This window comes from Mus caroli, unplaced genomic scaffold (genome assembly GCF_978045245.1).
Source record: "Mus caroli unplaced genomic scaffold, Mus_caroli_1 scaffold_4, whole genome shotgun sequence".
Lineage (NCBI taxonomy): Eukaryota > Metazoa > Chordata > Mammalia > Rodentia > Muridae > Mus > Mus caroli.
This window is the reverse complement of record NW_028227259.1, coordinates 40732138-40759009: the sequence shown is the minus strand read 5'-3', so window position 1 is coordinate 40759009 and position 26872 is coordinate 40732138. Positions and strand designations below refer to the sequence as shown.

The 26872-nt window shown below is 49.1% G+C and overlaps 1 protein-coding gene across 1 annotated transcript; it reads right to left on the bottom strand.

The window, feature by feature from the left end:
- Otop1 (otopetrin 1) lies at window positions 1-26099 on the bottom strand. The gene is made up of 6 exons (XM_021163861.2): window positions 25444-26099; window positions 15287-15423; window positions 8896-8954; window positions 5448-5578; window positions 2912-3822; window positions 1-766 (listed from the first exon to the last, which is right to left on the bottom strand). The coding sequence occupies exons 1-6, from the start codon at window positions 25838-25840 to the stop codon at window positions 596-598; spliced, it is 1806 nt and encodes a 601-aa protein (XP_021019520.1). The 5' UTR covers window positions 25841-26099; the 3' UTR covers window positions 1-595.
- Window positions 26100-26872: the final 773 nt, after the last annotated feature.

The window sequence follows — 26872 nt, the reverse complement described above, 5'->3', positions numbered from 1 at the left end:
AATGCTTATTTTCTTTTAATATTTCAAAATGAACACAAATAAAAATGGACCAAAATTTTAGGGAAGGTCTTGTGTTTGTAGAACAAGTCTAGAAACAGACTCTCATGTAGTTGATCAAAAGTAATTTTTCTCCAAAATTTAACCAACTCAAATATTAAACTACAAACTAAAATGCATTTGTTTCCAAACCCAGTAACCCTGAGCAGGAAAATAAATGTAAATGGATTGATACACAGATGGCCAGAAAAAAAAGTTGTACACAGTCATACAAATTACAGACAGGAAATGCTTGTTATGAAAAACACCATCATTTTCATCCAAACCTGGATCATCTTCTTCTAAAACACAGGGTCTCAGCCAGAAAGAGCTCAACTCATTTTGGATCTGATTGGAATTGGCTAAGGACAGGCTCCAGCTATCTTGTGCAGTTGATTTAACTGCTTGCTCTCCCCCAGGTCGAGGGCAACTCCAGACAGTCAGGACAAAAGGCATCCTTCCCGCCTTTGTCAGACAGTGTTTGCTCATCTCCGCCCTTCGCAGGTGGCTGCAGAACCCCCTTGCTCCCCCGTCCCTTCTCCTTTCATGAGGACTCAGGCTAGATCTTACAATAGACCTCAAAGAGGGCAGCAGCTGCGTGCATCCGGTAGAAAATGGAAAAGGGCATGGCCAGGTTGACCACAATTATCCAGGGTTCAAAGCCAAAGACAATTTCCTCCAATCCGTTGTCATACTCGGGACGGCAGCCAAAGGCAGGGGGGATCCAAAGCTGAAAGAGAAGAGGCAGCCTTCGTCTCCACTTCACCACAAATCATGCTACAGCGTCACTGGCAAGGTCTCCACGGTGCATGTGTTCAAGGCCTGGTCCCTGGCTGACACACTACTGCAAGTTAACTAGATCATGGGGGAGACTAGCTTCATAATGGGCTAACCCAGGATAGAGTCATAGCTGAATGGACTATTACATGGTGAGAAACAGAAGTAGGTAGGTCACTGGGGATCACTCTGATGGACATATCCCATCCCCAAACCTGCATCTCTGTCACTTTGCACTTGGAAAGTAAGCTGCTCTTCTCTGTACTCCCACCACGATATTCTGTCACAGACCTGTAAGCAACAGAGCCAGCCAATCATGGACTGAAACCTTCTAAAACGTGAGGCCAAACCACCCCTTCCTCTCCAGAGCTGTTGTCCCAGTGTGGAAAGGCTGACTCTGTGGTTAGAAGCTTTCAAGACACCAGAGGTGCACACTCAAATTCCAGGCACCGTGGATGCTGACCCACTGTGAGTCACAATGGCTGGGGTGATTGTACCACCGTTCCTCATCTCCATGGGAACCAGCAAATTTATAAGTCTTCACTGAACTCTCTCCATCCACCATTTTGCGCTCAGACCCAGATAAACTCATCCATTTCTCTCCATTTCAACAGCCAAGGAATTAACTCAGCTTTCCCATCTGTAACTCAACTCTCCCTGGAGGGCGCTGATGAGAGCAACCAGCAAAGGAAGTCAACAAAACTTAAAACAATGGACAGATGCTCTTGCCACTCAAAGATCCTACACACTGCCCTCCCCTCCTTCTCAGCTCCTTCCTTCCTTCCTACTGACCACTCTGGGATACCTGGACGCCCCCCCTCTGGTCCTGGGTCCTTTCTCCTACTTAGCGCATGGTTTCTATCTCGCTGCCTCCTGGGCTAGAGCCGGCACCTTCTAGCTTAGCTGCCCTATGAAGAGCTTACATAGGCAAGGAGGGAGGTATGTCTCAGGCCAGCAGCCAGAAGGAACTCCTGTTTTCCACCCAGCAACCCACAAAGGGGCTGGAGACAAATCCCAAAGGGATGTCTTGCAGCCAACAGCCTACAGTCAGGCTAGGATCATGAGCAGACCGTGGAGAAGCTACAAGATAAATCCCCGTGGTTTCAGGTCGCTCTGTTTGGGGTTGTTACCCAGCAGCAAGTGACTAATACACCCTGACTCCATTTCCATCTCTACTCAGAACTCTCTGGTGTGTTCCCTGTCCCACTTCTTTCTCTGGCTTCTTGGACTTCACAGGATTTCATCCTTCCATCTCAAACCTTTTCTGACCACTGCCCCTCTTCTGGCTCTTTGTTTGCTCAGACTCTTTATGAGTCGGTCTCTTCTTCCTGTATATGCCCTCTAGAGCTGTCACCACCTTTGACTTCCACCTAACCTGTCCCACTCTGGAGCCCTGCACATATTTCCCACTGACCACTCAAGTGGCGCACATCTCAACTTACCCTGCCTTTCCCATTTCCCCCCTTACCAGCATTGCCTTCCTCCCACATGCTCACCCCGAGCTCCAAGCATCACCTGTGTCTTCCCTCGGCCTCTCCCACATCTTTCCACCACTCAATCCACAGGGAGACGCCCCAGTCCTTCTGTGAGTCTCCACTTGCACCCAGCCAGGCTATCCCCCTGCTGGCCTTCCTTTTTTCACTCTACCCAAGTGATCCATTTCCACTCAATTGCCAGGAATGGGGGAATTTCTTATTTGTATCACAGTCTCCATGCTTTGTGGAGGGAAAGGGAAGGACAAGACTGGTGGGTTTAAAATACTGAGGACTGGGGTGACTGTCAACCAGAGAGTGCCCACTGGGCAAGCACGAGGACCACGTGGAAAGCCTGGCTGGGAAGCATGTGTATATAACCCCAGAATCTCTGGAGACAGAGGACCCCTGGGGCTCAAGAGCCAACTGGTCCAAGCAGCTGATTAGCACAGGATTCAATGAGAGATGCTGGCTCACAAAAATAGGGTAGTGAACAGATTGAAGAAGACATCTCAACATCAACTTCTGGCTTTCACACACTTGTACATAAACACACATACACAGAGACAGACAGACAGACAGACAGACAGACAGACAGAGAATAATAACAGCTTGATGAAGATTACCGAGATGTTGCAAAGGAACAGAAAGGCCGTGATGTTTCTGAGAAGCCTCCTCTTCATGCCGCCCTGAAGGAAGTCCAGACATCGGGTTGTCCCCGTAGCACCTTCCCAGCCAGACTCCTGGTCCTCTTTCCCACACCTCTGCTGCAGACACAGATTCCCATTGACAGCAGGTGACCCATCCTGGGCCATCCCCTGGCTCCCAAGAGTGGATGCAGCCAGTGCGGCAGCCTCGCCGCCGCTGCAGACGGTGACCACACGCAGAGTGCGCACATCCTCAGGGACCCCCTCAGGCTCGAGGTGCACGGACTCGATGATGAAAATGTTCTGGACATACTTCTCCACGATCACCAAGACTGAGTAGGGCAGGTTGTACCAGGTGTACGGTGGGCGAGTCTCAGCACAGGCAATGGCCAGAATGGAGCCCCAGGAGAGGAGCCAGGAGCCGGAGGCGGTGGCCACCAACAGGTCGACATCCAGCTTGCGCGCCGGATTCTTTGACTCATCCAGAGACTTCTCATCCACCCTGTAAATCCAGCTTCCGACTAGCCCCGCGGCCCCCATAAGCAGCAGCACCGTGATAGCGTACAAATAGAACATGATGAGAGCCGACTCGCTCTTGGATTTGGAGCGCCCGATGTGGATCATGTACACCACAACCACGGCGATGGTGGCAGCCAGCACTGTCAGGCCCAGTACCGAGCCCACCAGGACCCCGTCGAATCTGCACTGCATCTTCTGGTGCTGGGAGCTGTCCACTCTGCGCCCGATGTTCTTCCACAGCACGTAGAGCATGGTCGAGGCCAGGATCTGGTACTCAATATTGAAGGGGTACAGATAGTAAATCCCATGGGAGAGGGCAGAGCAGAGGGCGGGTGGTGTGCAGTTACACTGTGGTGTGTGGTCATCCAAAACTAGGGCAGTGGGAAGAGCACAGAAGACAGCCATCAGCACAGGCAACAAGGAGACTAACAAGCCCAACAGCCTGGACCTCTCAGCTAGACCCAAACTACACAGGAGTCGTGTGTAACATCATGTTTAACGCCATGGCTTCATAGACAAAGAAGCTAAGACTCACTCCTGAATAGCATCAGCCACGTTCTATCCATATGTTAGCATATAAGGACACTTTTATAAAGATTAGGAGATTTCCAGGTCACCACATAAAGATGGTTCAGAGCTACCACTCAACTTCAAAAGCAGGCTATACTACAGAGGGTTGAGACTATGACACCACCTGTGTAGGAGAGAGGGGTGCCAGTGATAGGCTGGTCCATAAACAGGGGAAAGATCCCCCAGTATATGAACCAGAAGGGTAGCAGATTTTACTTCCCTGTGCTAATTTTCTCTGTGAATGTAGCGTGTGTGTGCGTGCGTGTGCGTGTGCGTGTGCGCGTGTGTGTGTGTGTGTGTGTGTGTGTGTGTGTGTGTTTAGACTGTGGCTTTCAGAACTCCGTGGAAAATGCCCCTTCTGATTGGAAAAGGCTGTCACCTAAACGCCACTAACATGACATGAGATGGCCGACAACTTTCGATCTCTCTGCCTGTGACCTCAGACACATCACTTTTCAGTGACTCGGTGCCTCTACCCACTAATAGTAAATACTGCCCACATCAGAGTGAGACCACATCAGAATTAATGAGCCTTGTAAAATGCCTAAAGTCCTGCCAGGTAGTCAACAAGTGCCTAATAAAAGCCAGGAAGTGCCTAATAAAAGTTTGCTTCTATTATGAAACTGTCACTCCTCCCCAGATGCATTACCAAAGAGGGACTGAGGCCAAAGACAGAGTGAGAGTGCCACCCCCACCAGAGGGCTATAGGAGTGACTCGTGTAGCCATGTGTCTGCCCAGCCCCACTTACAGAAGGCTAAGTCAGAAGACTCTTGGGAAGCACGGGATTCTCAAGTCTTCTCTCTTTACAAAGAGAGGTTGAATAACCCCCTAAGGCCACACAGCTAGCACTGATGAGAACCAGAGACAAACTTAAGTCCCCCACTTCCCAGTGCACTGGGCTGCACTCTGCCTTTCCAGTCCAGGTGTTCTCAGGCAGATGTGGTGACGTCATACATGCTCAAGAACTCCAGGGGAAGATGTGAGGATTAACCCTGCCCCCAGGCTGTCTCCTCAGCAGAGCAAAGGCAGATAAAGGTGAGCGAGCTTAAGTAATGAGCCAAATGCAGTCAGCTAAAACCTTTCACGTGCACACAGGCTGGGTGAGAACTCCCTGGAGCTCTCAGACCAACCTCTCAGAAGAAAGAGTTGCTGAAAAGGGCCTAGTTAAAACGCAAACAGAGAAAACCGCCAATCTTCCACAGTGGAAAATAGGCACAGAGGTCTCCAGCCAATGGGCTGTGAGAGACAAGACACCCAAATGATAACTCTGGGCTGCCACATGCCCAAGCCAGGTGAAGCCTATAATTACTCCCTTGGCAAGGCAGAAGGAAGGCCTGTGGAGCTAGAGAAACAGTCCACAGAACAGACTATCCACTCAGGTGGCACCCTGGGGACCTGGGGCCAGCAGGGGGAGGGCTTCCTCACCGATGGTGATGTTGCCGAAGCCCAAAGTGATCAGCCGTTCCTTGTGCTCATTCAGCTGGTGCTTTGACTCATTCAGGACGCTGTTGGCCCACAGTAGGAGGTTCGTGAACACCGAATGGATCACCCCAAACCTGAAAAAGCACAAAGACCAGACACGGTTTCCTTGAATGGCCCTGGGAAAGTGTGAAGCCCGAGGGTAAGACAGAGATGTCTCACGAGTGTGGGAGAACACACATACACAAGCTCCTCTTCCTTCGGCCATTGGTCCAGGTGGCTGTGGCTGAGAGTCATAGCATCTTAGCATTCTGCCTTGACCTTGAATTTGCCCGTCTTCAACTCATTATCTGTGGGATGTCAAAGACACTGCATCTTGGGAGCAGGGATGCAGGGAGGAAATTTTATTAAAAGCAAGCAGCCATGCCCAGAGCCCCCTCCTTCTCTGAAGGGGACACAAAGAGGGAACGATGAAGAAGACAGAACAGTCGGGACTGTGGACAGCAGGATGCCCTCACTGTTGGCTGACCGACCCAGAAATCGCTAACTATTCCCTCTGCTTTCCCATCTGTCTGTAAAGACACTAAAACAATCCACACAAGCTGGCTCATGGCTTCTTTTGGAGCTAGCCTTGGCCATTCTTTCTAGAGGCACATAATGTGTAACGTCTGGTGAATTACTGAAATGCTTTTGCTTAGTTGATGATGTAAGAATGATGGTAATAGATATAAGACTGTAAAAGCCGGTTTGTGGATCGCTGCTCCTTTCAGCATTATCGCCTTTAACAGTTGTAAGCATGGACATGAAGGCTGAGGCTGTGTCCGCCATCTTGTGATCATGAGCCAGTCAGCATTGGATGAAGCTCCAACCCATGGAGGGTGGCAGAGTGTAACACAGAAGAGCATCCAAGTGACACTGTGAGCTTCTGGAGTCCCAGCTAGGCACAGGAATTCCCCCACTGTCACACAGAGAGTCCAGAGCCACACTGGAGGGATGGGAAGAATCTTTGTCCAGAGTCTTGCTTGCCATCACCTCTAAACCACAGCACCTCATCAGGAGGAGGGGCACATGCAAGGTAGATACTGGACTCTAGGGAACAGAAGAGACTGGAAGGACACGTGGTCTCCATGCGATTCCTGCCCGCTGTGAATTCCCTGCACCCCAATGTGGCTGCAGGTTGAAGTTGTATCCACCCAGGTAGGTTCTGGACAGTCTATAGGCTCAAGCAGCCTGGCTATCTAGGGGGGCATCCTCGGTAGACTGGGAAGGAGAGACTCGAGGCTGTTGTGGGTACCCCTGTCTTACCCAGGGGTAGCCCTGTGTGCTTGTCTATCCAGCTTAGAGACCAATTTATCCATGATTTACTTACAGGAAAACATGAGTATCCATGGCCCAGGCCCTTCCTACCTCTCAGACCCTGATTGTCCACCCAATCTGAACCCAGGCCTCGAGAGCCAGAGCAGGCAATGCCTTTGTATGCAATATGGTCACCCTTGATAGCCTCCCAACAGCTAGAACTAAAGCAGAAATAACAGTCAACATGGATGTCTGTCTATCAGCCCAGCCCTGTGCCTGCCTTGTTGCTACAGCTCACAGCCAGCTTGCTCTATCTAGCCTAGACAATGCCATTACCCTCTGGCAGGTGGTTTTCCTTTTATTACAGTGCACACAGCTGTTCTTCTGTCTCCCCTCTCCCTGTTCCATGCAGCACTGCCCAAACCTGAGCTGCTGAGGCCACAGAAGCAGTGTGAGGTCACCAAAGGTCATGCTGGTTGGCCATGCACCATCCTGAGAACCATAGCCTTCTAAGGCCACTTTGGGGGGTTGGGGGGGAGTCCTTCAAGCTAAAGACACGTGTCATGTCCCAGGCCTGAGCCCTTCCCCTCACTTAGTGCCTGTACACAGTGACAGAATGCATCTCGGAGTCACTTCTGGTATCCGTCTGTGCTTCTGAAGATATATGAAGAACCACAGTCCCTCTCAACTGCGTGTTGGGGAAAGAGATGAGTGGAAGCCTGAAAGTTACGTTTCCCCACCTGCAGGAAACCTTCCGGAAGCTACTGAGAAAGAAGCTGACCGGATGGCAGTGTGGGGACTGTCAGCAGGTGGAGCCACACCTTCCTAGAGGAGCACCCTGGGTTCAACTCTAGCCTCATTCAGGGTACATGCTTGGGGCTACCTCATCTTCTACTCTTTCTAAAGAGGTTGATATCTAAAATCTTAGGGTGGTAGAAATTCATAATGTTTATCATCTTGCTCAACACTCTAGCAGACAGGAAAGCATACCTTCACACTGAAATGGGTATAGGCCAGATGTGATAATGGTCACGGAAGCCTTTGCCTGGGCTGATCTCAAGATCAGTGTCCCTACATAGCCAAGAATGACCCTTAACCCCCTGACTCTCCAACATCAGACTTCTGAGTCTGGGTTACAGACAAGTGCCATCATGCCTGGTTTATTCAGTGCTAGTGATTGAGCTCAGGACCACAAATGCTAGAAAAAAAAACATTCCACCAACTTTGCCGGCCCCAAGAGTTATCAGTGATGGTTTCTGGGAGTCCTGGATCTCAGTGACTACCCCTGCCCTTGAAGGAACCAGGTGAGCTCATTTCAGCCACTGCCCACCTTACCCAGGAGGTGGGCCTTCCTGACACCAGGGTTAAAGATCACTGCCAAAGCCACTGCATGGACCACATGGTGGATGAGACCTCCATGGTGCCTCTCACGCAGCCAAGGACACCTCGGTATCATCACCACCCATCCCACAGCACCAGGCCACTGACCCTGTGCAGACTGGAGAGAGAAAGGATGTACTTGTTAATAGACTCCATCTCTATGCTTGCAGCCTGTGGAAGCCATTCTACCCAGTGGTCACATGTCAACCAATCTGCTCAAGGCCAGTGGTCATCTCAACTGCTGGAAGGGAGGAGTTGATTCGCCCATAGAAAGGGCACACCAGTACTGGATCTTTTCATAGAGCAAGTGCTGACTCCTTGATCCATCCACGTTTATCCTACCCTTAGAGAGTTCACTCCTCCTTCTGACATTCTTCCCTTGACCACATAATAACCAGGGAGAAGTGGTGGTAAGCTCGGCACTCGATGAACATGGGTCGTGCGCTTTGTATCAGTTATCCTCAGAGGTAGACCACCACCCTGTTCCCCACCTCACAGTTGAGCAAACAGAGGGCCACTAAAGGGAAGTGGGTGGTGACAGCAGAGTTCCCACCCACAAGTGGGTGGTGACAGCAGAGTTCCCACCCATTCTTGTCTTCCAGGGATGGCTGGAAAGGAACTGAAGTACTGGAAGGGCTTTGCTTTGGGGACAGAGCAGAAATCTGCACTCAGAGTTTATAGCCCCAGGCAGATGCCAGTCTTGAGTCTGGTTTGTTCCAACATCCAATCTAAACAAACACCAACCAACTGGTAAAGCAACTGATCACAGTTTTCTTACCTTTCCAGTGTTTTGAAAGACATGATGATATCCTTAGCATGGCCCCAGAGGAAATACACCTAGATGGAAATAAAGGGAAATACGTTAGTGGGGGAAATGCTGTTCTGTTTGCACACTTGAGAAGTTATAAAACTGAGGAAAAGCGGATGGCTCTCCTCGTCCCAGCAGAGCTGTTCTACAGTGGGAATAGTGATCCAGTGAGAAGCAAGGCGGGGCCTCCCAAGTCAGGAGGAAGGAGTGCTGCACTTAATAAAGAACATCTGCTGTGGTTGGAGATCTGTATTTGATTGAGGGTGTCTCCTGAAAAAGTAGAGAGAAATGACTGGCTATAGCTGCTGTGGATAGAGCTGTGCTGCAATTGATTGAAGATGTCTGCACTGGGATAGGCATATGGGCATCAGTCTGTCTGTCATGAAACTCACTAGTTTGGTTTTTTTTTTTTTTTAAGTCATATTTGTCAGGTTATATCCAATAATTTTCCATTGAACAGCTACTTTGCACCAATGTCCAGAACCAAAGGCTGAGCGCTTTCAGTGAAGAATAGGGTTGGTTTGGACTGGGCTCCTTTTGACTTCTGGTAGGCTATCTGGCCCCTGGCCATGCCATCACTAACAATGCAGAAGAGGCACAAATGTGGGCACAGCCTATCTCCCTGTGGATCTGAATGCTGGGACCAGGAGTGTTTCAGGTTTCAGAGTTCACATGGGTAGCCCTGGTTAAACAAAACAATGACCAAACCAAAATAAAAAAGGCATGAGACTAGGAGGGGGCTTGGTGGAGGAGAGGAGTATGTTAGTGCAAGCATGAGGAAGATCAGGCAAAGAGGAAGTGAATGTGACCAGAGTGTGTTATACAAGTGAAAAAATTGTCAAAGAATAAATATGATTTTTAGATATCAGAACATTTGGGTCAAGGAACGTTAAAATAGAAAAGGAATATATTACACAGAGAGAGTCCAATTAGTAAAGCATTTGCTGCACTGAGCTCAATCCCCAGGACCCACCTAAGAGCCGACCCCCCAGGGCCCACTGAGCAGATAATCTAGCTGAATTACCAAGCCCTAGGTCAATAAGAAATCTACCTCAAAACACAAAATACATGGTCTCCATTGCAGTTAGCATCAGCTATCAACTTGACACAACTCAGGGCTGCTTGGAAGGTGGAACCTCCACTGTGGAATCCCCTCCAACAGATTGGCCCATGGTCATGTTTGTGAAGCATTTTCACAGCTGCTAACTGACATAGGAGATCCCAGCCCACTGTGGGCGGGGCCATCCCTAAGCAAGTGCACCTGAGCCATAGAAGAACAGTAGCTGCAGGAAAGGGGAGTGAGTAAGAGCACTGGTGGCTCTTCCACAGGAACAAGACCTAATTCTCAGCACCCAGATGGCAGCTCACAACTGCCTATAACTCTAGTTCCAGAGGTCTAATACCCTCTTCTGGCTTCCATGAACACAGACAGTCATGCAGACAAAACACTCATGCACATAAAGTAAGTTGTAAAGTAAGCAAGCTAGAGAGACTAAGCTACTAAGATGCGTTCCTCCATGATCTCTGCCTCCAGGGTCCTTCCTTGAGTTCCTGCCCTGCTCTCCTTCGAGCGGACTATAACCTGTAAGCCAAATAAGACCTGCCGCCAAGTTGCTTTGGGTCAGTATGTTTTCGCATCAACAGAAAAGTGAAATAGGACAGATGCCTCCTAAAGGGTGTGCACATGCCTAACCACGCATACACACACGCACATACACATGTGTGCATGCACACACACATGCACATACACAAACATGCATGCATGCATACACACACACACTGGCATGTTTATGCTCATAGCACCAGTGTTCCCAACAGCCAAGGGCAGGAACCACCCACTTGCCACTGACAGATGGATGGATGGACCAAATGTGGTGTGTGCACACTTAGTGGTATTTGATCTGGCTTTCAAAAGAGAGGAAAATTTCTATTTCACGCAACACCAGGAGCCAACCTGGAGATGTCACACGAAGTATGTAAACCAGCCACCAAGGGAGCAGAGGGGGTAGGTCTGCACTTGTCTGACTGTCTATCTATGTTGCTGCTATAGTCTATGTCACAGAGACAGACTGTAGAGTGGTGGTTGTGGCGAGTGGCGGGTGGGAGATTGTTCAAGGAGGAGAGAGTTTCCGTTACAAGATGAGAAGGCTCTGGAGGTGAATGGTAGGGATGGTAAAGTAGCCATGCTTAGGCTATAGAATAATCCACTCGAAACAGTCAGAACTCTAAGTACTGTGCTCTGTGCTCTAAACACAATTTAAACATGAGTAGATTTTTATTATAAAAAAATATCTGGTTTTCTTTAGTCATTGTGTAACAAAGCACACACTAAGTGTGTGTCCAATGGCCACACACAACCCTCAACTGATTGACTTAAGTTTGGAAAGTAGAGATCTCTACCCGCCAATGTGAATATTTTGAAAATATGCTTCTGTCTAGGCCCTTCCTCTGCCTCTAGCCCTCAGTGGCTCATAACTTCCCTGCAGATGGGGCCCAACCTCTTAGGAGAGGTTCTCGGCTTTCACTAATACTTCCTACACACTAGTCCTATGTGAAGTCCAATTTCTGCTCAGCATCTTCAGGCACCACAGCAAAGCCATGAAGAGGTGCCAAGGTTGTTCCCTCTTCCCAGAGAGCTCCTTTAAGGCCCAGAAAGAGTAAGGAACTTACCCAAGGTCATACTAATGACCTCAGTCAGCACCAGCCAATCTGGCCAGCGTCCGAGCTTAGAAATCTTAGCGAAGGCCATGACTCCAGACCGAACCACTGCCTACCTCAGCTTCCCCCAGCCTACACCTTTTCTCTCGCCTCACGTATAGAAAGATCACTTGTCTCGCAATATCCTGCTCCTGTGACTATGACCCACCACATGGCTCCAGCTTAGGACAGTGCCCTGCAGACATAGTATCCCACCTCACACTGACCTTGTCTCTGCTACTCCACCCCCAGATCAGGGCACCAAAGCCATACAGAGTTAGGTCACAGGATTTCTGCAGTGGAGGAAGGACTATGTCCAAAGCTATCTGAAGCAGATGGAGGCCAGCATTTGATTGAAGATGCCCTCTGTGGCTGTAGGGCTACACATGACTGAGACTATTATTTCAGTAGTATTGAAAGGCCAGGGCTCTATTGAGACTCTTTAAGGAAAAGAATTTCCTCCTAGGCAAGGGAACAAAATCTCTAGCCTGGGTGGAGACCTAACATTCCAATTACTAGGCATGAACCCAGCTTTGTCTGTCAATAATTGCCTGACCAAGGGACCACCCTTCAGAAAGGTGTGTCCATTTACACCATGCTTAACATGTGGGAGGAATAATTATTTCTGTAATGAAATGATGACATACTTTTCCTTCCCAGAATCCCCGTCCCCTGTGTGGTCTACAGAACCACAACCAACAGGGCTAGGTTAAGTTTACCCATTTTTCTAAATTACTCGGCTGCTTGTCACTGGCTGTCATTTGACCTAACTCGAAAGGCATGGTTTTCTCTCTTCCTCTCCATCTCCCTTTTCCCGGCAGCTGCCAAGCCCCGCAGCTTGCTGGCTTTGTAGTTTTTCTTTTAAACTCTAATAAAACTGTCTACAAGTTTCCTTCTGGGTACTTTCCTAGTTTCTTTGATTAATGAGACTAACAATCCCTAGAGGGGATCCTAATTTAGCCAGAAACACATGTCGGATTCCTGATGGGGTTCCCCAAAATGTCTAGCAATCATATCTGAGGCAGATGGAAGGTTAAATCTGACTGGGGATGTCTGCTACAGGTGGGGAACAGGAACTTCCTCAGAAAACCACGAGGCTTACGTGGACAAACCTGTAGGATGTTATGCTAAGTAGGATATGCCGGGAACAAGAAGACAAACAGCACATGAGCCCACCATATATGGAATCTTAAAAATGAAGCCTTGAATACACAGTAGAACAGAGACTGAGTCAAGGGAGGAGTGGGACGATGCAGGCAAAAAGCCCAAACTGGCAAGCATGGGGGACGGTTGTCTAGAGAGCTGATGGCCAAGATAAGGGTGACAGCTGGGATATTGTGTTGTCTACTGCAGGCTTGCTGACACTGCCTTAAAGGTGTTCTCACCACTAATAAGACCAAGAAGGAAAACTGAGGCACCAGCTATAGCAATTTTCAAGTCTACAGTCACCAACCATGTATTCATATGTGAAAACATTCTATATGCCTTAAATAGGCGAAGCAGAGAAAGAGTAAAAGATTGATGATCTAGAATCTGTTCCTATGTTAAAATATGTTTGTTATTGATTAACACACTAACTGTCCATAGCTGTGCTGTGCAGTGCACTTCCCACTTGTACAGTGGGAAAGCACATAAGGTCTCTCTCTCTCTCTCTCTCTCTCTCTCTCTCTCTCTCTCTCTCTCTCTCTCTCTCTCTGCCTTTCTCTGTGTGTGTGTCTCTGCATGTGTGTTTCTCTCTCTTTCTGTCTCTCTGTGTCTCTGTCTGTCTGTCTATCTATGTGTGCTTTGTCTCTCTGTGACTCTGCTTCTATTTGTTTGTGTGTCTGTCTCTGTCTCTCCATCTCTCTGTGTCTCTCTTTGTATCCCTGTGTCTCTGTCTCTATGTCTCTCTCTATGTCTCTGTCTCTGTTTCTCTGTCTTTCTCTCTGTGTGTCTCTCTGTATCTGTATCTGTATCTGTTTCTATCTGTGTATCTGTGTGTCTGTCTCTGGCTCTCTGTCTGTGTGTGTGTGTGTTTCTCTATATCACTCTCTGTCTCCCTCTCTGTGTCTGTCTGTCTATCTGTTTCTGTGTATGTGCGTGTCTGTGGGGGGGGGGAGGGGTGTCAAGGGAAAACTTTGTGAAAATTATTCTCTCCTTCTATCTTTTGTGGGTTCCAGGGCTGTGACTCAGGTCTCCAGTCGTGTACATAAGTACCTTCAATGGATGAGCCACTTTGCTGGCCCATTTGTTTATGTTGAGAACATACTTGGAAATAGTCCGTTAATTTCTGCCATCCATAGTTGCCCCCTCTCCTATGCTGCAGAATATTAGAAGTTATTGCTCCTGTGCAGCTACCTCCGTACCTAGCAGCTACCCCCTCACAGGTCCTCACACATCCACAGCCTTCCCAGGCTCTGCCAGTCACTAGTGCTCTCCACACTTCCACATGGCCAGCCTCTTCCTATCCATATATGAGTGACAACATAGTTGTTTGTCGTTCTATGCCTGACTGTGGGATGTAGTACAGTTGGTAGAGTCCCAGCCTAACATGCAAGAGGCTTTGTGTCCAATCTCCAGCGCTCTGTAAAACAAAGTATTAACCTGCAGGCCTGGAATCCCAGAACTTCTGAGGTGGAAGCAGAAAGATCAGGAGCTCAATGGCTTCCTGGCCAATCTGAGTTACATGAGGTCTGTCTCCATCGTGGACTCATTTCATTCAGTGTAACCATCCTCCCATTCCAGTGTGTCACTGCCTGTGGTGGTGTTCCACTAGTGCCGTGGCTGACCACTGTTCCATTGCGGGTACCTAGCATCTTTCATCATCCATTCATCTATCAATGGACACTGTATTTGTTACTTAGCATCGACTGAACCACAGTTCCTGATAGAAACTGCTTAAAGGAGGAGGGCTTGTGCTGGCTCAGTTTCATGAGGTCTCTGTCCTACCTGGCAGACTTCACGGTGGCAGGAGTGTATGACAGAGGCTTGTCGCATCATGTCAGACCAGGAAGCAGAGAAAGAGACTGGAACAAGGCCAGACCCAGTGGCTGTGCTTGTAGCCATCAAAACTCCAGCCCAGTGACCTACTTCTACCTGCCAAGGCCTACCTTCTAACAATTCCATGGACTCCAAAAGTAGTGCCACCAGCTGGGGGGACATAAACTCAATACATGAAAACATTTTGTGTATCGTAAATGCTATACAGACTCTGGCCATGCCTTTCCTTATCAGGTGACTCACAGCCACTAGAGAGCCCCGCTGAGATCAGATGCTGCACCAGGGTCTAAAAGTCTCTGCAGTCAGGAGTATGTTTGTCTTTCTATCCCTGACTGCGAGATGTTGCACAGTTGGTAGAGTCCCGACCTAAAACGCAAGTGTTTTCGGCCTGTGAACTATGCATTTAAAGGCCATCTATCAAATCCTTACTTCTTAGTGAAGTGGAGTTCTGTCGTCCATGCTAAAAACAAGAAACTCAAGGGTCCAACCCACAAGAGGTGAAACAAAAGAGTCCCAGTGTTCCAGAGAAGTAACAGGGCCAGCTCATTATTCCTGACAAGAGCCACAGATGCGTGCTAAATCTGACTCCCACCAGCTCGATGTGTTGGTGTGGGCTTTTACACACCTCAGGACACACTTGCCTGAGCTGGAGCAGAGACAGCATGAATAAGCACCAGGAGTTTACCTGCAATAGGGTATGCACTGCATGGGTGACTGGGAAAACTCCCTCGGTGGCTGACAAGCACTCTGAGAATCCAATGAAGTATGCGACTTTCAAGCATCCCAGGACGACGGTGATAAACGCAAACAACGTGATGCTTCCTGGATGGGAGAGACACATGTGTGTTAGCGTGCACACAGGGCCATCCCAAACAAACTATGTAAGTTTTACAGCATGTGGGTGTGAGGTACGTACCGAGACCAAACAGTGAGAAATGCAACGCCCACAGGTGAAAGAATGAAACTAGGACTTTCTTCATACTGTATGCAAGCACGAACTCAAAACTATTCAAACACTCAAATATCAAAGTTAAAAAAGACAAAACTATCAGGAAAAAAATATAAGAGAATGCTTTATGAGATTGAATCAGGCAATGAATTACATCAAAATGAATACTCTCAACCAAGAAAGAAGGCTCCAAAACTGGGACAGAATATTTGAAAAATAACTTTTGTGGTGGTTATGAAAATGATCCCCATAGACTCAGAGAACGGCACTGTTGGGAGGTGTGGCCTTGTTGGAGTGGGTGTGACCTTAGCAAAGTGGGCATGGCCTTGTTGGAGTGGGTGTGGCCTTAGCAAAGTAGGCATGGCCTTGTTAGAGTGGGTGTGGCATTGCCGGAGTGCGTGTGGCCTCGTTGGAGGAAGTATGTCACTGGAAGCAGGCATTGTGGTTTCAAAAGCCCGAACCTGGCCCAGTGTCACTCTCTCTTCCTGCCAATCCAGATATAGACCTCTCAGCTATGTCTCTAGCGCCATGGCTACCTGTATGACATCATGCTTCCTGCCATGATGAGAATGAACCAAACCTCTGAACTGTAAACCAACCCATTAAATGTTTTCCTTTGTAAAAGTTGCCATGGTCATGGTGTCTCTTCACAGCAATAAAACCCCAAGACACTCTCTACAGAGTCCTTAATATCTAGAGCATACAAAGACATCTGCAGTATTAAATTATCCAAACAAACGTGAACAGACATTTCTCCAAAGATAATATTAAAAACAGATACTAACTACAAGACACCCCAAACCTCTAAAAATGAAGGAGAGGCAAGCCAAGACCAAGAGACACCAAGTCACCGCTGCTAAGATAGGTGCTATTTTTGTTAAAGATTAAGTTAATCATCGTGTGTGTGTGTGTGTGTGTGTGTGTGTGTTTCTGAGTGTGTGTGTTTCTGGGTGTGTGTGTTTCTGGGTGTGTGAATGTGCACCATATGTTTTCAGTGCCTTCAGACCAGAAGAAGCCATCATATCCTCTGGAACTGGGGATACAGAGAGTTGTGGAGTCCTGGGAACTAACCCTGATCCTCTGTGAGAATAGCAAGTACTCCTAACCACTGAACCATCTCTCCAGCTCCTAAGATAGATGCTAACAACAAACAAACAACACGGGCTGGGTAGTTGGCTCGGTTTTGAAGCACTGTGCTGGAAAGCTTGAAGACTTGACTTCAGCTCTCCAGTAGACACATAAAAACTGAGCATGGCTGCATCCCACAGATGGAGAGATGGGAGATTTAGATAGCTAGACCCCTGGAGCTTGCTGGCCAGCTAGCCTTGCCTATTTGGTGATATAGTAGGCTAGTGAGAGACCTATCTCAAGCAAAAGGGGATGGTACCTGAGGAGTGACACTGAAGGCACCAGCCATCTGATGACCACATACATGCATCTACATATGCACAAATTCGTATGCACAGGTATAGATGCACACACACACACACATAAATAAATAAAAGTAAACTAGAAAGTTGGTGTCTTAAAACTCAGTAGGAAGAGTGTCTGTAGGAGCAATCAGAAAAGGCCTTGCCTGGTAAGGTAAAGAGTTAAGCAGTTGTTTCTTCATATCGGTGATTTTGACTGAAAAAGAGAAACAAACAAAAACATGCATATAGAGGAGTCTGTCCAGGAATTACAAAACATGTTTGGAGGTTACTGGGAAAATGCAAATATGAGCAAGAAAAGCATCCGTGAGCAGTGTCTGAGCTCCTAGGCCCTCCTGGCACCCGTGGCATGACTCACACATCCTCTCTCACGCACAGAGGAAACCGGATCACATGTGCTGGGCACTGAGACACGAAGGTGGAGCCAGGCAGGATCGATCGAATTACAAGGCCTCTGGTGAAATGCAATGCAACAGCCCTGTTCACTCCTGCAGCTCAGAGCCCTACAGAAGTGATGAGAGGTCAAGAGGTCCAGTTTTCTTAGTCCTGGCAATCCCCCAGGGAAATCAGAACCTCTGTAAGAAAGATTCAGATGCAGATAGTTGCACCCAACCAATGAACAGAAGCAGCTGACCCCTGTTGTTGAATTAGGGAAGAATGAAAGAAGTTGAGGAGAAGGGCAATCCTGTAGGAGCACCAGCAGTCTCAATTAATCTGCACCCCTGAGATCTCTCAAACACTGGACCACCAAACAGACAGCATACACCACCTGATATGAGGCCTCCAACATACATACAGTAGAGGACTGCGGGGCCTCTGTTCATTCAGAGATGATGCACCTAACCCTGAAGAGACTGGAGGCCCCAGGGAGTTTAGAGGTCAGGTGGGGTGGGTGGTGGAAGCATCCATGAGGAGATGGAGTGGGGTGGGGAGGAGGTGTGGAATGTGGAGCAGTCAGAGGGTGAATGGGGGGCAGGATGGGGAATGGAATATGGAGTGTAAAAAATAAATTAAAAATTAAATTAAATTTAAAAATTTAAATTAAAAAAAAAGAATGGAGATTCAGTACCAATGCTTTCAGATTGGTTGACAAAAAAAAGGTTCTTTCTGACTGGGGGGGGGGGTGTGGAATAATAGTAACAGGACAAAGTAAGGCAGCCTGGTTGGGTGGCTATGGAACCCTGGGCACATGGCAGGTGTGTGTGTTCCTATGTGTCATCTCCCTAACCCTAGCCTCAGTTTCCCTACCTACTGAATGAAGATCGTCTAGAGTAGTGGTTTATAAACCTGAGCATACATCAGAGCTCCCTGGAGAGAGAACTGATGAAGGTCCTGTTGCTGGGCACTACACCAGTTTTTGGCTTGATCAGTCTGAGGTGGGGGCCTCAGTACCTCCAGCAATTTCCGTAGTTGGGGAGATGAGGTTGTTCTGGGGAAAGTGATGTAATGTTTCTGTGATTGACAGGACATTGGTTCTGCCATGAAACCCTCCCAGGCCCTCTTATTTGAAGATGTCCCTTCCTCCCAAGCATCCATTCCCTCGTCTCCTGATACAGTCTGAGGACTCTTCCCGTCTGAGTTTCATTGTAATCTATGTGTGTCCCAAAGTACATGTGCAGGTGGCTCAGCCCTCACTGTGATGGTTGTGGTGGGGAGGGGTGATAAGAACCTTTAAAAGGAGATTGGATGGTGATCTAATCTGAAATATAGCGTACATGTGTGAAATTATCAAGGAGTAAATTTTTAAAATATCGTAATTTAAAAGGCAAGCATGAGGATATAACGCAAAATAAAATATATAATTGTAATCATAATTACGTGGCAACAATAGTCAGACGTGAAAAACATAAGGCATCTGAAAATGATCCCGATTGTCTCATCTACTGGGAAGCAAGGTCAGAAAGATGGAATTAAAAGTGAAGTGGGGGAATATGCTCTCTATAGGACTAAGTGGTTAGTGAGAGGTTAGGGGTGGGCAAGGGGAAGCAGGAAACACAGAGAGTGGGAAGGGAAGGTCACACACAACACACAGAACTTAGAACAAAGAATCCTTCCCATTACAAACGGTAAGACATAATGGATGAGAAAATGTAACAGTGTATGAAACTCAGTAATAGGACGTTTGGCCAGGCAGTGGTGGGGCACACCTTTAATCCTAGCACTTGGAAGGCAGAGGCAGGTGGATCTCCATGAGTTTCAGGACAGCCTGGTCTACATATTATTATTGTAATTGTTTGAGATAGGGTCTTACTATACAGCCTTTCAGGCTTACTTTCAGGACAGCTAAGTCTGTATAGTAAGACCCTATCTCAGACAATTACAATAACAATTCGCTTTTACATCTAACTAATTAAAAAGAGAGCAGAAAATTTCAGGACCATAAAGTGTGTGTGTGTGTGTGTGTGTGTGTGTGTGTGTGTGTGTGTGTGTGTGTGTGTGTGTTTCAGAACATAAAGGCAAAATATATAGGGTCACAGAAGAACCAAATCACACAATTTTCTCTCTGTGTAAAACTTTGCCTCACCTAAAAACACAGCATATAATTTTTCTGTCTATAGTACATTGAAGAGTATCCATGATGCCAGAAGAGGCAGTAAAATGGAACATGGCAAAGAGGCTGCCTACCTTCAAGTCTTGTTTTCTGCCATTTATTGATTGAGAACTTAGGCATTTATGTAACCTCTATACCTCACTTTCCCAATCTGTAATATGAGGATAATGATTATAATGTTTCCCACAATGCCTCAGTATACTGAGAAGACTCGGGGTCATTCCATAGAATTCCCCTGGAATACCCAGAAAGTTCTATGGATAGGCTGTTACCATCGGTACCTTCTCTCCATCCCACTGAAGAAGAAAACTTAATGAGTTGGAACCAAGTTGAGTGTCAAGCACCCTAGGGTGGACTGGATGGCCCAGCAGGTAAAAGCGCCTGCCATGAGGCCTGAAAACCCCATGTAATAGAAGGAACTCCCCAGAACCCATAAAACAAAGGAAAAGCCAACTTCTGCAAGTTGTCTGCCGACTGCCACATGCATGCTATGGCGCACACACACACCACTATAAAAAACAAAAAGATAATCAACTAGCTACATTACGTGACAATAATCTAAGATACCCAGCCACCTGTCTGGTGCTGGCACCAAACACCCCTCTAGGAGTCTAGAGTACTGAACAGGTGGACAGCTCCAGAGTTCGCCTACCTCTCTACTCCCTGGAAAGACGCTCCCCAGGGTATCATGACCAGCCATCATCTGCTTGCTACCTGGACACAGATGCTGGGAAGCTCACAACCCCTCACAGCGTGTCATCCGTCACAGAGATTTCCTTAGGGCTTAGGTTTGAAAGTGTGTCCTTCTATTGAAGTGCAGGATGCCTCCCAGAGCCCTTCATCTTCTTCTCTGGAGCTTCCAGCATGGTCCACCCTCTGTCTACTCACTCACTGTGGTGGCTTGAATAGGAATGGCTCCCATAGGCTCATGTGCTTGAATGCTTGGTCACCAGGTAGTGGAACTTCTGTGACCTTGTTGAAGTAGAAGTGGCCTTGTTGGAAGAAATGTGTTACTGGATGGGGGGAGGGTGAGCTTTGGGGTTTCAAATGCTTAAACCAGGCCCAGTGTGTCACTCTGTCTTCCTGCTGCCTGCTGATGTAGAACTCTCAGCTACCTCTCTAGCACCATGTCTGCCTATGTGCTGCCATGCTTCCCACCATGAAAATGGACTAAACCTCCGAAATATAAGCCAATTAAATGTTTTCCTTTATAAAAGTTGCTGTAGTCAAGGTGTCTCTTCATAGCAATAGAACATTGACTAAGACACTCACCCATACATCCACTCATACATTTCCACTTACACACACACACACACACACATGCACACCACACCCATTCACCTATAAGTACATCCACCAGTCCATTCACTCATACATTGCCACAATCATCAGCCCATCCACCCGCCCACCTACACACACTAAATAAATATACCCATCCATCTATCCATCCATCCACCCACCCACCCATTAACCACCCATCACACATAGCCTCCACTGATTCAGTTATTCTACAGATACCATCTGGCCCTCATTACACATTAATGCAGGATCTCCGGACACCATGGAGAGCATATTCAGGAAGTGCCTGTACCTTCAGGAACTCACAGTCTGTTCAGCCTGACAAACAGTAAGTGCCTAATACAATCTCCTGCAGGATTGGTGCCGGACAGATGGTGGCCAGGTGTCATGAGAACAGCAGCACAAGGGTTGCAGTAGCCTAAAGGTGGCAGGAACGGTTTCCCAGATGAGACTCCTGTGTTAAAAGCCCAGGACTACTCTGAAGTTGACAGATGAAGGCTCATAGCATTTCCTATCATGGGACTGCCACATCCTTCTGTCTTCTGGACTCAACAAACCTTTCCTGCCCCTGGGACCACTGTCCTACAAATACCTATGAGACTCCTACGGTTTTACTTCCTTTCCAAACAATGCTAACCCTCCTCCCCCCCACGCCCCATCTAGGTTACAGCTGTAAGAAAATGAATGAGTGCTGCTGCTGATTCCTAGCACTGCATAAGCCAGGTGTGGGAGTACATGCCTGCAATCACACGGAAGGCAGAGGCAGGGGCATTAAGAGTTCAAAGACATCCTCAGTACATAGGAAAGCTGAGGCTAGCTGGGATGCACATGAGGCCCTGCCTTTTCAAAAGAAAAAGGAAAGGAAGAGAGTAGAAGAGAAAACAGAAAGATGGGGGAGGAGAAGGCAGGGGAGGACGGGGCGGGGGGAGGAAGATGAAGTGAGGCAGGGGAGGGTAGAGGAGAGGAAGGAGGGAGGATGGAGTTAGCCAAACATAACCATGCTTCTGGAAGAGTCTCGGGATCTGGTATTGCTCTCCCTGTGTGCCCATCCCCCAACCTTAGCTGGGTGCACCCATCTCGATTGTCCTTTTCCTTGACCTGTGATGGGTCCCCATGAAGGCTGGGACGAAGCCTTGGTCTGGTGCTTGGCTCATTGGGTTCTCTGGGGAGTCAATCTCTAAGCATCCAATCCTTTCCAAACTCCTCATCTGCTCCCACCGTGTGCACTACACTCCTGACTCGTTTGCCTCACAGTAATAACGTACTTACCTCTCTCCCTTAGAAGCGCCTCTAAGCAGTTAATATGCATAAAGTCCCTGATTCTCATGACAACTTGATTTGATAGACAATAGCATATTCCCCATTTTACAGGTAAGAAAACTGAGGCAGAAAAGTGAAGCTCTGTGTATGGAAGCCATGCTTCCATCCATCGTTGTCTGCCACCTTCATTGTCTTCCCGCTTCTTGCCCACCTCTGCCCACTCTGTATGAGGCCGTGCCAGGTGATGCAGCTCTACACTGAGAGACCAGCAGCACAAGGCAGTAGTCAGGATGGGCCTAGGCCCCTAAGAAAAAGTCAGTTTGACATAGCCACAGCAAACGTTCACGCATAGCAAGGCTTCCTTCACCACTGTCCAGGGCAGAGGTCTAAGACCCTCCTGCTCAAAAGACAGAGAGGAAGGGGGGTTGGGAGTGGAGAGCCAGGATGTCACCCATACTGTCACCTGTACTGTGATGCTGTACCATCATCATCACCCACACTATGGAGTTGTTTCCAGTGACATAAAGCTAGCCTCTCCATGAAGCCCATTTCCACGGATGGCCTGTGGTAGCACACTGGACAGAGCTCTGGAGAAACTCAAGTTTAGATGTGCCTTGTTTAAAAACAGAAACTGAAGAATCGGAATTGTAGAGTAAATTCAGGGGTGATCCCCCATTCACGAAATCGGCTCTGACAGGCTGTGATGAGTCTAGCTTCCCAAACAATAAGTGTGCTTATAACCACCAGTGTTCCAGAATTTGTGTTCAAAATACTTCTGATCTTGAGACAGACAAAAGACAAGGGGGGAAAAACAACAACCAAAACAAAACAAAACAAAGCAAAAAACCCTTCTGGCCTCACCCCATTCTGAGCAGGCTAGCAATGAAGAAATTCGGGAAGTGGTGATTAACTGGTAAGAAGGCTTTTCACTGGCTACTCAGGGGGCAGACACAGGTTCTGAGGCTACAGTCATCCCTCCCAGAGAAACTCCTCCCTAAATCAGCAAAGATGGAGTTAGACCCATAGTGCAACACTGTTACCAGTTATTTAAGTGGATCAGTGGGGTTTTTTTTTGTTTGTTTGTTTGTTTGGGTTTTTTTTGCAAAGAAAATAATTCATCCCTCACAGGAAGTAGAATGGAATATTTCCTGCCCAAACAGGTACCTTGCAGATCAAACCAAACCCTACAATTTCCCATAGAAAACCTCAGTGCCTGGAGTTTCAGGGTGGGGGTCTCTATCCCAAAGCATGAGCCTCAGGGCACTGCCCTACCTGCTCCCCATACAGACAGGACAGAGACTCTGCTACAAACCAGTCTGTCCAGCTAAGAGTCCAAAGGAAACCTCAGTCCGTGCTGGGGCCAAGGTACTTCCTCTTGGCACCTTGGTAATGGTAAGCCACTTTTCGCTCCCAAACTTTCTGCAGGAAGGGCCAGCTCATGCTCATCTTCCTGCTCCTCCCCGTGAGGCAGCTGTGATTCTTATCTAACTCCTGTAAGAGCTGGAGCTCAGAAAGGTGACGGAGACGGAAGTGGGGAGTACAAGCCGTGTCTTCCAGACCAACAACTTTGCAAAGCATGTGGGTCTCGTTGGAATAGGGACACTACTATGGGGCCACTTCCAAAGGGTGCGTGCTGTTCTCCAAGCTGCCACCTGGGACCCCAGAGAGCCCATGCCAGTTCCTTCATTCTCTGTGGTACCACACCACCCAGGACCCCACCCCACTATGCCCTTTATAGGTTCCTAGGCTACTCAATGTTCCTTGATGTCCTGGACTCCCCTGAACTCTCTGAGCATCTGGATACCATGAGCCCTCCCACTCACCCTCCTCCTGGGTACCATTTTCTGAGGGTTTGCAGTTTACTCTGTGCTGCTCTCCATCTGCCTAACCTACTTCATCTCTACAGGCTGTCCGAAAGATGTGGAGTGCGTCCATAGTGAAACCTTAGCCTGTTCTCTCTCCCTGCTTCTCCCTCGGGCTTCCCAACCTTGGGAAATAACAGGGTCAGTCAGAGCGAAGAGGGGGAAGAATGGAGGGAGGCTTAAAGGAAGTGGGGGAAGAGGAAGGAGGAAAAGAGGAAAGAGAGCTACAAGGAGGAAGCAAGAAAGAAGGAAAAGGATGGTAAGGGAGAGAGACAGGAAGTGAGGGGAGAGAAGAGACAGAAGTCAGGAGGGAGGGGAGAGGCTGGAGGGGAAAGAGATGGAGGAGAGAGGAGGTGAGTGAGGGGAAAGGATGCTTCTTCTTGGGAAAGGGTTAAAATGTCAACATCCTGGAGTAACCTCCTGTCTATGTGATGTTGACCCCCCCCCCAGCTGCCATTCATAATCCACAAACCCACGAGCTCCCTCAAACTTCCATTTTCAAGAATTCAGATAGTTTGTGGTCATGCAGTTTTTTTTTTTTTGTTTGTTTGTTTTTTTGTTTTTTGTTTTTTTTGGAGGCAAGATAAACTGATCTCTGAATGTCTCTACTCAAGGCAAGGGCAATTCTGATGGAAGGGCGCTGAGGTCACACCCTTGAATCACTCTCTAGTCCAATCCAGCCTGAGGTCCCCCTCTGCAGAGGCTCAGACTGGAGCTGGGGTCGTAGAAAAGCAGGGAATATGCCTGAGGTCAAGTGTGCAAAAATTGGGAGGCGGCCTCTGAGGGAAATTACAGTCTAAGATGAGAAAGTGGGAGGAGGCACCTTTGCCCTGGATCCCGGCTGCTCCCTTTGCCCTGGATCGCAGCCCTCTCCCTTTGCCCTCGTGTCTCCGGCCCCCTTTGGCCCATTTGGGTCTGTTTTCAATATGGGCAGCCCCTCTAGCATGCAGTGAGGTCATCCCTCAAGACCATGACCTCAGGATTCCCCTCATCCTCTCAGCACCTCCTTCAAGCCAGGCTCCTGTGGCTTGAAGCGTCACAGGCTCCCCCCAATGGGGTGAAGAGGCAGTCCAGGCCACAGCAAGAGTGGGAGTGTGAACAGAAACACAGAATGGAGCCGTAGGATACGCTTCAGTCTCAGGGAGGCCTTAGCCCATGGAAAGCAGGACAGGGAGAAGGGTGGAATAGCATTCCAAGAGAAGGAACCGAATATGCTAATACTGACCGGAACTGAGTCTTTGACAGCCTACAGCCCAGGATGAGAGCTGAGAAAAGAGTTTATCTGAGACCAGATCATAGAAGCCTTGAGCGCCAAGAGGGAGAGAGTGGCTTGCAAGCCCGAGCCTGAAACATTATAACAAAGTGTTAAGCAGGAAGACCTTCGAGCAGAGCCTAAGGCAGACAAGGGAAACTCGAGAGGAGGGCGGGAAAAGAGATGAGGTATAGAGCTAAAGTTCGCTCTCAAGGAGAGGCGTGGAGGGTAGCACTCACCGCGGAGCCAGCGCGCACCCGCGTGCGTGTCCTTGGGGCGGATGAGGCGGCGCTGCATGTAGCTGCGACCCACGTACCACAGCATCCAGAGCAGCTGCAGCAGCATAAGCGCGGTTAGAACGCACAGCAGGTCGCTCTTGCCCACGCCCGTCGCGTGCACCGCCCAGGCCAGCAGGAACAGCAGCCCCGCCACGAACACGTTCAGTCCATACTGGCTGCTCAGAGTCTCCGCCAGCTTCTGCGGGACGCTGGCGCCGCGCCGGGGACCGGAAGCTTGTGGAGACCCTCGGGCTAGGGGAGGCGGGGGCGGAGGGCATGCCGCGATCCCCGACGGCGCGGCACGCGAGGAGCCTGAGGATGCTGCGGGAGAAGAGGGCGCGCCCAGGCCCCCAGGCATCTTCCAGTCTGGTCCCCGGGCGGCTGCTCCCTCCCCGCACGTTGCTCCTGGCTCCTGTCCTTTCCCCCACGCCCTCTGGGCACCAGCCCGGCTTGCCAGTGCCCTCAGATCCTGCTCTCCTCCAGTACTCCCTGCCCTCAGTCAGGTCCCAGCCGCTGGCCTCCCTCCCAGAGCTCTTGATAGTCGGCTCAGGTCCCTGCAACCCGTTGCCCCTGCCGCTGCGCCTCGAGCCCTGCTGCACCTCTGCCCTGCCAGTGCCACCCGCACCCCACCCCCGCGCCCAGCCCGCCTACCCCACCCCGGCTCCCCGGAAACGCGGGACTGCAACAGGTGCCGCCCGTCGGCTCCGGGACTGGTGGGGAGGGGTGGGATACCAGGGGACACACGGAATCGTGGGAGCTAGCTCAGAGGGTTGCTGAGGGCGTGGCTGCTCCAGGATTGTGTCCCCGACCCCTAGACTTTTGGGTGGGCCCTCAGGGGTCGAGCTTGCATGGGTCCTTCTCATCTGTGTGCCCTAATCCCTGCGGCTATCTACTGGTGTTTCTTGTCTCTGCCCTCGACCTGTGAGTGGCTCAGGGTAAGAAGCAGGGGATGGGCATCTTTGCGGAGTCTCTCCGTTTGTCCCTTGTAAGTGCCTGTGTGGGGACCTGAGTGAGAGCCTCGACGATGGCTAAGTGGTGCCACTACACAAGGACATGTCATCCCTCCTTATCCTCTTCTGGAGATGATTCTAGAGAGAGTTGAGCAGGGAAAAAGGTCCCCAGTGGTCTCGTTGTAGTCTCGAGAGTCCAAATGCTTCCTTTCCAAAGCTTTGCACTGAGACAGTCCCCTAGGCGTTCCGCTCTGGTGCCAAGAGGAAGCGCAGCGGATTTCTGCGAAAGAGCGTCCTATGGTTGACCGTGACCTGGAGGAGAGCCTGGAGCCCATCAGTGTGGTGCGAGAGGGCAATGGGGAGCAATCGAGACATCGGGCTCGGAGAGGACAACGCGAGGCAAAGCACAGGCCGAGACGCCCGCTCCGCCTTCTTTTTAA

Excerpts from the sequence above, each read along its gene's own strand:
- Otop1 (XM_021163861.2), bottom strand. The coding sequence starts at position 25,840 with ATGCCTGGGGGCCTGGGCGCGCCCTCTTCTCCCGCAGCATCCTCAGGC. Across the intron at positions 15,424-25,443 it reads GGGTGCGCGCTGGCTCCGCG|GAAGCATCACGTTGTTTGCG; the intron begins GTGAGTGCTACC and ends TCTCCCATCCAG. Across the intron at positions 5,579-8,895 it reads TCTTTCAAAACACTGGAAAG|GTTTGGGGTGATCCATTCGG; the intron begins GTAAGAAAACTG and ends GTGCTTTTTCAG.